Below are 8651 nucleotides of genomic sequence, written 5' to 3'. Positions count from 1 at the left end.
GTGTGTGTGTGTGTGTGTGTGTGTGTGTGTGTGTGTGTGTGTGTGTGTGTGTGTGTGTTTCTCAGAAATCATCCCTCGCTCCATCCTAATGACCACCTTTGAAGGCAGCTACTACCTGCTGTGTGCCCTGGGAGATGGCGCACTCTTCTACTTCGGTTTAGACCTGCAGAGCGGTAGGTTTCCTCTCACCATCACTACGCCCATTAGACGCGAGCTGCTCAGACCTTTCAGCCTGATTGGTGCCTCCGTGCGTGAGGCACATTGACATTTTGCAAAACCTTGTTTCGTGTAGAATTGTGTGACTGCKAGCGAGATGCTTTGGTGTAACGGTGGAGAATCTTTTCAGGCTTTAGAAACTCATTCACCAGCTGGTATTGATCCGCTGTCATCCAACGTGTTCGTGTAAAATGAAGGCCATGATTTAATCGAAAGAACTTTTAAAGCCGTAAAGCCAACCTTCCAAACATGACCGAAAAATACAGTTTTGATCTAAACTCGTACCTGTTTTATTGGTGTTGGTTAGGGATGAAATGTCTTTTTCCTAGAGGAGCTTTTTCAGTGAAAATAACTTGTTTTTTTCCCTCTCATTTGGGGAAAAGTCTTATAGTTGTTGCTTTGAACGTACCGTATCAAAAAACAAGGTCAATTATTAAGTAACTTATGAATAATTAGTTATTCTGTATGGCTTGTTTTGTTCGTCACTCCTGAATGTAAAAATGAATGCAGGCATTTAGTTCTTCATGCTAATTAGCAGTTACTCATTAACTCTGCTGTTTGCTGCTAGCAGTTTTGCTTTAAATGCTCGTGTCCACAATAGTTTTGCATGTGTGATGACTATGCAGCTTAGGCATACTTTAGTCATTTTAATAATCAGATTTGACATTTAAAACAGTGCCAAATGAAGCCATGTAAAAGCCTCCAAAAATGCTCGTTTTCATCCAGATTGCAGCATCACCCTCATATTAGGTTTTTTTTTGTCTTTATTATTATTTTTTTAATAGATGGTGCCAGCCTGCTGAATAATTTCAAACCCACGTTTCTGATGAAGGCTTTCTAATGCCTTCGAAAAAATGTGGGTGATGTTACCGAAATGACATCATCCAGTCAACATACCCAGCTGATAGCACCTCAGTGGTTCATTGTAGATTAGGAGACACACAAAACAATTTACAACAGTTTGTAAAGCTTGTGAATTGAAATTGAGGTGGTTAAATATACCTAATCATCAGTGTTCATTAAAACTGACTTTGAGGTTGATTTAATTTTGAATAAATCATTAGATTCATTATTTTAATATCTACCTTTTAGGTCTGTTTTTGTGGCTGTGTTTGTTGAGTAATTAGAACTTAGGTTACATCAATCTTCACTCACCCGTCAGGACATTAACAAGTTATGAGACTCTAAATTGAAGTGCAGTCAGGTGTTAAAAAGTGCTCCATTAAAGATGCATCTTATTGTCATTTGTGATTAATGACCAAAACAGTTTTTTTAAAGACCAAAATGACATCGCCCACTCGCATGTTTTTCAAACCATCAACTTTTAATACATTAATTTAACTCAAAAGAAAATCTACAATTTCTCACCTTAAAAAATAGATTATTATACCATTTTAAACAATTAGAAATTGTTGCTGCTTTTTATTGTTTTCAGTTGTAATGTGCAGACATTTATTACAATCTTTGCCTAAACGATAGTCTCAGTGCAGTAACTTGGATAATGTTCTAAGAATACACACAGGGATGTGAGTATAATCAGATCACTTCCCCTGAAAACTACTGGCCCTGAACTGAGCAAAACCAGAGCAGACATCACAAAGAGGATATGAGTGTGTCTATAAATGCACTTATTTACTTTGGTTTATTCAGATCATATCCATTCAGTGGATGTTAAAGAAGCAGGATGCAAGGACACGAATAGAACATGCCTTTTGAGAAACGTACGACTATTATAATGGCTGGCTGCACTAAAATAAAAATAAATCTGGACAAGGACACATGGAAAACACTTTCTCTTTTTTATATGATGCTCAGGGGTTCACTGAGCGCGCAAGGACAAATATTATTGCAAATTACTCCACAGATCCAAGCAATAACTGGTTCATCCACTTTTTAAAGTAGAATTAATTACAAGCCTCAACCTTATCCCCCTTTCCCAGGTGCCCTCAGTGAGCGTAAGAAAGTCACCCTCGGCACACAGCCCACCGTGCTGAGGACCTTCAGATCCCTTTCCACTTCCAACGTCTTCGCCTGCTCCGACCGACCCACGGTCATCTACTCCTCCAACCACAAGCTGGTGTTCTCTAACGTCAACCTCAAGGAGGTCAATTACATGTGCCCACTCAACTCTGAGGGCTACCCCGACAGGTGTGTTGGGAAACCTTTCCTTCTCTGTTCAGATTGTATCTTTATGGAAATCTTCCTGCTCGTTTCCAAGCCCTTTATTTGAACACCTCACTGTTTTCTGTTGTAACCTTTGAGTTTACCCAGCTGTGTCAGATTACTCTCCTCTGGCTGCAGGAAAACATACAATCCCTCTGTTTCACCTGTCAGACAAGGATGCATATTCCTGTCTTGTTTTAGTATTAATTATGCTGTTGTTTTTTTTTTTTTGTTTTTTTTTTTTTTTTTTTTTTTTTGCTTTAGTCTGGCTCTGGCCAACAACAGCACTCTGACCATCGGAACCATTGATGAAATTCAGAAACTCCACATCCGCACAGTTCCACTCTATGAGTCTCCAAAGTCAGTCCACTCTTCAAGCAGACTTGCATTTGAACCTGAAATAAATGCATTAATTATCTGCCTGTTTTTCATAATCCTTTCTCCCCCACCATCCCTTTGACAACTGATCAGGCGGATCTGTTACCAGGAGGTTTCGCAGTGTTTTGGGGTTTTGTCCAACAGAGTGGAGATTCAGGATGTGAGCGGCACCACCTCTGCCGTGAGACCCAGTGCCAGCACTCAGGTACCGTGGATAATAAGCACCCCAGGGTTTTTTTCCCTCCTACTTTGATGTAATCAAGTATGTTGAATAAAATTAATTAACTAAAATCTTGTCAGGAAGATAAATGTTTTCATTGACATCAAGTAGATCTGCCAGAAGTGAAATGTCGACTGATTTTAAACATAACCTCAGTGTTTGTTTGTTTGTTTGTTTGTTTGTTTGTTTGTTTGTTTGTTTTAGTTTTAGTTTTATCAATAAAAAAACTTAAAATTTCAATTTTACTACACCAAAGCTGAAACCCATGCTGCACCACAATATTATTTGGGCAGCACTTCACAATAAAGGTCATTCTCATAATTTTAAGCAGGGGTGCTTGCTTGTGGGGCWGGCTCAGTAACAGCAAATGATGGCTTTAAAATGGCTTTTAACTTTGTGAGGAAGATAATGCTTTACTGACAAATTGGTGCCAGAGACAGAATTGTCCCAGAATATTAAAGTAAACATAAAATTTACAGTTTTATATGAGAATGTTTCATAAAACAAATGCCTTGTTGTGCATCGCGTTTTTGGGATTTCTTGTAATATTTTATGCCAGTTAATCACTGCAAAAAGTCTTCATCTCTTTAATATTTCACTGGTTAGACTTGATAATTTTTGTAATTACCATCTTTATGTGTGTATATTGCAAAAACATAACCCCCAAAACCATCTATAAAGTTGGGGGGTGGCATTATACATGAGAGTAAATTCAGATTTTTTTTTAATGTACTGTGATATAAGGTTTTAATATTTTTTGTATATAACAGAAGTATTGTCTAATGAGGGAGACATTATCTTAATTTCTCTCTCTGTCCTAATAATAGAATATGTTGTACGTAACTAAGCATATAAACAACAACAGTAGTTTATTTTTTCACAATAAATTCAAAGAGGAAAAAAAATACATTTTTTTGTTAACCTCAATGCAGAAATGGAAAGTAGACATGGATGTCAGTTGCTTGTTTGCATGCGCAATAAGACCAGACAAGCACTCTTTGAAGCTGTCCATCTTAATTTAACCACTGACTTCTGCTCTGGGACCAGATCATTTTCAGCAACTTCCAGAAGCATCCACAGGTGTTGGTCCCTTAAAATAATCTGTTTCCCTACTAGAGGACTACACAGCAAAAACTGAAAGTCCTGAAATTATGAAATAAGGAGAAGCATTATACACAAGGATAAGATTTAAAAAAAAATTTTTTTTTTAAGCTCAAAAAATGGTGGGTCGTATTATACTCTAAATAAATGCTCTTATTAGGCCTCCCTTAAAAAGGGCTTTGCGATCTTAGTGGGATTTGCCTGGTTAAACAGTGATAAAGTTAAAAAATGCATTAAACTTGCATAAATGTGGTGTGTAAAAAATATGACAATATGGAGCTGCATGCAACATCAGTCAATTGTGACATACAGTATTTGTGTCATTTATACACACACATTACAGTTTAATACATGCAGTTTAAAAACATGACTGATACCTGCACACATCCTCTTATCCCGTACTTGTGTGGGACACAGCAATTATCCACATGCTGCAAAAATGTCCTTGTTTTTTCTTTTCTTTTTTTTATGGCACCACATCAAAGACATGACCACAGTGAAAAATGAGAAATCTATCTACATGTGTCTGCTCATTTACAGGAACAAGATTTCCAAGCAGTGCACAATAAATAAATATAGACAGGACCATTACTTTATGCCTCAATAACATCTCTGAGCGTTTTTGCCTAATTAAGCTAAATGTAGCCTCTGTTTGAGCTAAATCAAAGTACATGAAAGTTAATTAACTCTTGTTTTGAGTTTTTGACAGTAAAGACAGTGAGGCTTTAGTCACCGACAGCGAGCAGCACAAGCAACCGGGTTCCTTGGAGAGAAATTCAAAAAGGCTTTTTTGTCAGGTTTACAATCGCGGCACGTGTTGTCTATTCAGCCAAGCTCTATAGATTTTCCAAAGAGGCACGTGTGCGCTTTTATTTGTGTTTGTGTTTATTGCCGCTGAGCCTGCTGCATGTGATGACCAGAATGATGTTTACCTGATTTTAAATGCTGCACATCTGCTGCTGCAGATGGTGCCGACTGTGATGTTCCCACAGCTCATACAGAAATAGAGATTTGAATTGTCTATTTTTTTCTGCCCTGAACTATGTTGGTCTTTGTCCTCCTTTCTCTTTGTGTTCTAATCTCATAAATTTACAGGCTCTCTCCAGCAGCGTGAGCTCCAGCAAGCTGTTCCCCAGCAGCACTTCTCCACACGAGACCTCCTTTGGTGAGGAAGTGGAGGTTCACAGTCTGCTAGTTGTGGATCAACACACCTTTGAAGGTGAGATGGCTTCACATGTTCATTTCCATTTGAAGTCAGAGATTTGCAGCTTTCATCAAAAGCTTCTGGTGGTAAAATGGTCTCAGCTTGGCACAGTAATTGAAATGGAGATGAATCATTGTAATCAACCGAATTGGGTTTCATCTGCATTGTATTTCCACCATCCTGATTGGATTTCATGTCCTGTTTTATTATTTAACCTTTAAGTTATTTCTCACACTAATAATTTTAAACAACTTTTTTGAGAATGTGTCGTTAATTCCCAGAATCTAAAGTGCCCACAGTGTCTCTCTATGAATGATTGAACATGTTTGGCGTCCTGCAGGTTATCTTCATGGGGGACGCTTTATGAATGTAGCTTTTTTTTTTTTGCTCCATTCTGTTTTGCAATGCAGATTTTAGCGTGCCAAGCTTTACTTGTAAAATTCCAGTCATTACTACGCCCACATAAATTAGGGTTAGCCTCGTGTTAACAATATGTAAATAAGGGGACTGTTTCAGCACATTGTGTTCACAGCTGACAATGCTTCATTAATGCACCATTGGATAACATCTCATACTGATACAGTGGGTGTACTGCTACTTCTACTCAGCTTAATTAAAAAGGCAGCCTAAAAAATATTACCCAGTTTCTCTACAGGTGGAAAAGGTTAAGCAGAGCGATGGAGATTGCTAAATAATATATTTGTTCGTAGGACACAGTTTGCTTGATTAGGTCTATCAAAATATTGATGTAACAAGATATTGTCCATTTTGTTTAATAAAATAATSATAATGCTGCTGTCGGCTGTTAATATTCTGATTAGATGATGTGTTGAAAAAAGGCTGCCCTGTTACTGAGACTGCTGCTGTGTGGTTTCTAGGGATGTCCCAATACAACTTTTTCACTTCCGATACYATATCGATATTACAACTTTGAGAATTGTCCGATACCGATATTGACCGATACTGATATTGACCCGTTATCATAACAGTAAAAGTCACACACTTTTACCTATTTTGTAATGTAAAATCTTAGAAAAGTCTTGATCAAGTCAAACAGTGAAAAAGAGTAGGTATGAGAAAAACTGACCCATTTATTTTTAACCAATGGATCACATACATTTTAAACTGAAGAACATTATACAATTTAATAAAATAAATTATAATACCCTGAAAAATAAAATATAATAAAAACAAAATGTTCTTTTAAAGTATAAAATAACAATTCAAAATCACTTTGGTTATTGTTTTACTACCTGTCAGCCTGGTGCTGCTTTATGGTGGAAAAAACTGAAGGTGGGGACAAAACAAAAGCCCACATTATTGTCTGTTCAAAGTTAAGAGTCCACAGCTCRAATTTTACTGACTGTAACTAAAACAACGCGATCATTGCACTTAATCTTCACTCAAACAAGTGTGTAAACAGATTAAACATCACTCTAATAAGAGCAAAAAATAAATAGTAAGAATTAGTCAGTTATTTAAATTGATAGCTACCTTTCTTACTGCTGCATTTTCTGAGCATCATATGGAGATTAGCCTCTCGCTCCTGCAGGGAGCAGATTTTATCACTGCTCTCGTCATGTCGTGCTTATATTTCAAAATAAAAGCTGCGCTCTCCTTTCTTCTGTCCATCAAGAYCTAATCCACGGGATGTCAAAACTGTAAGCGTGCTGTCCTCGCTTCTGCCAGCTTAGAACCACCGACCAGACCAGAGAGGAGGTTCCGAAACAGCGCGGCTGTGTGCGGTCACTGGACCGAGGCTGAACYAACCGAGCCYAAKCGCAAAGCTGCTTCCAGGGTGGAGAGTAGTTGTCGCTCCGGTTTAAAACACGGTTCTGTTCCCCCTCGGAAAACTTGTGCGTGACAACTTTACACTTAGCTGCAACTCTGTTTCTGATGAAAATAGAAAGTTCTGCTGACATTCTTGCTAACTTGTTAGCGCTGCATGTTGTTGTGATCATGTGAGCGCTACATGCTGGATCCAAGCGCTGCTGGATAGAAACACTGGAAGTGGAGTCAGTGAACTGCTGGAACGGACTGCTAATATCGGAGCGCTTATATCGGACATTTTTTATGCAGGCCGATAAAATCCGATACTCATTTTTTGGCTGATATCGGACCGATATCAATATCGGATCGGGACACCCCTAGTGGTTTCATAGTTAGTCTTAAATTTGCCACACAAAGAAGTTGACGGAACGTTTTTTTTTATTCTGCACAACTGGGATTTGTTGTTATTATTTTTTTTACCAGTCAGTGTTTATGGGGAAATGCTGTTCTTGTAAATTTGTAGTTTTTCTTATAGTATAATATTTTTGGCATATTTGGGCAGCTCGGTGGTTAGCACTATTGCCTCACAGCAAGAAGATCCTAGGCTTGATCCCCGGTTCAGGCCCAGAATCTTTGGTGTTTGCATGTTCTCCTCATTAGGGCTGCAAGTAACGATTATTTTAATAATTYATTAATCTGTCAATTATTTTTTTCGATTAATCGGCCAAATCATTAAAACGCTTAATTACATGAATATGAGTAGATAAAAATTAATTTCATTCCTGTATAAATTAGGGGTGCAAGTTATTGATTAATTAATTGATCTGAAGTTGATTTATCTAATAGATTGACTAACAATTAATTGATAAGCAGCCATTTTCTTAAAAACTGGAGTTTTCGCTTAAATCAAGAGGGTCTTTTCATAACATGAAGGATTTTTTTATAATCTCCTGAATTAAAAAAACAGAAGCACATAACTATTTTAACAATTTATTTTGCCAGTTGTATTAAATACAGACTGAAAAAAATGTGTATTTCTCATACATGAAACGTAACAGAAATTTAATAGGTTGCTGAATGAGGAAAATAGAATAAAATATGATTTTTAGATGTAAAACTATTATAAATTTCTTTTAATTAGAATTTATTTACATTTAACATTTATAATTTTCTCTAATTCTTTACTTTTTGCTTCATTCTTGTTGGTTCTTTCTGACTTGACCCAGTATAAGTGGTTCTGAAGCAGATTTATAAAAGGCTAGATAAGCTTAGGCGGAGTCTCCGGCATCGTCACACGGCGGCTATCTTGGTACAGCTAGCAAACTAGCAGTGACTGTGGAAACTGTATTGATGTGAGTGATTTACACAAACAAGAGACGTTTTACTCGCTAAAATCTTGACGGATTTACAAACAGTTTGGTTTGTCACAAAGGTTATTCACGTGGCTATGATTTGGGCTAGATGGACATGTTGAGAATGCAGCTTTAATTAAAAAAGGATTAATTGTGTTGCATATGTTCACAGCTAGGGCTGTGTATTGGCAAGAATTTGGCGATACGATACATATCATGACAGAGGGGTCACGATATGATATATCCC

General features: G+C 37.4%; 1 protein-coding gene across 1 annotated transcript in view; it reads left to right on the top strand.

Annotated features, from left to right (window-relative positions):
• The window catches only part of ddb1 (damage-specific DNA binding protein 1), a 63067-nt gene that overhangs the window by 34154 nt on the left and 20262 nt on the right, over positions 1–8651 (top strand). The window contains exons 15-19 of the mRNA XM_014018739.1: positions 66–173; positions 2157–2364; positions 2644–2739; positions 2851–2962; positions 5174–5297. Of these exons, the coding sequence (XP_013874193.1) occupies positions 66–173; positions 2157–2364; positions 2644–2739; positions 2851–2962; positions 5174–5297 (648 nt within the window). The remainder of the gene's footprint in view (positions 1–65; positions 174–2156; positions 2365–2643; positions 2740–2850; positions 2963–5173; positions 5298–8651) is intronic.

This window comes from Austrofundulus limnaeus, unplaced genomic scaffold (assembly GCF_001266775.1).
Source record: "Austrofundulus limnaeus strain Quisiro unplaced genomic scaffold, Austrofundulus_limnaeus-1.0 Scaffold200, whole genome shotgun sequence".
Taxonomy (NCBI): domain Eukaryota; kingdom Metazoa; phylum Chordata; class Actinopteri; order Cyprinodontiformes; family Rivulidae; genus Austrofundulus; species Austrofundulus limnaeus.
Note: the sequence above shows the minus strand (reverse complement) of the source record. Positions and strands in the feature narration are given on the sequence as shown.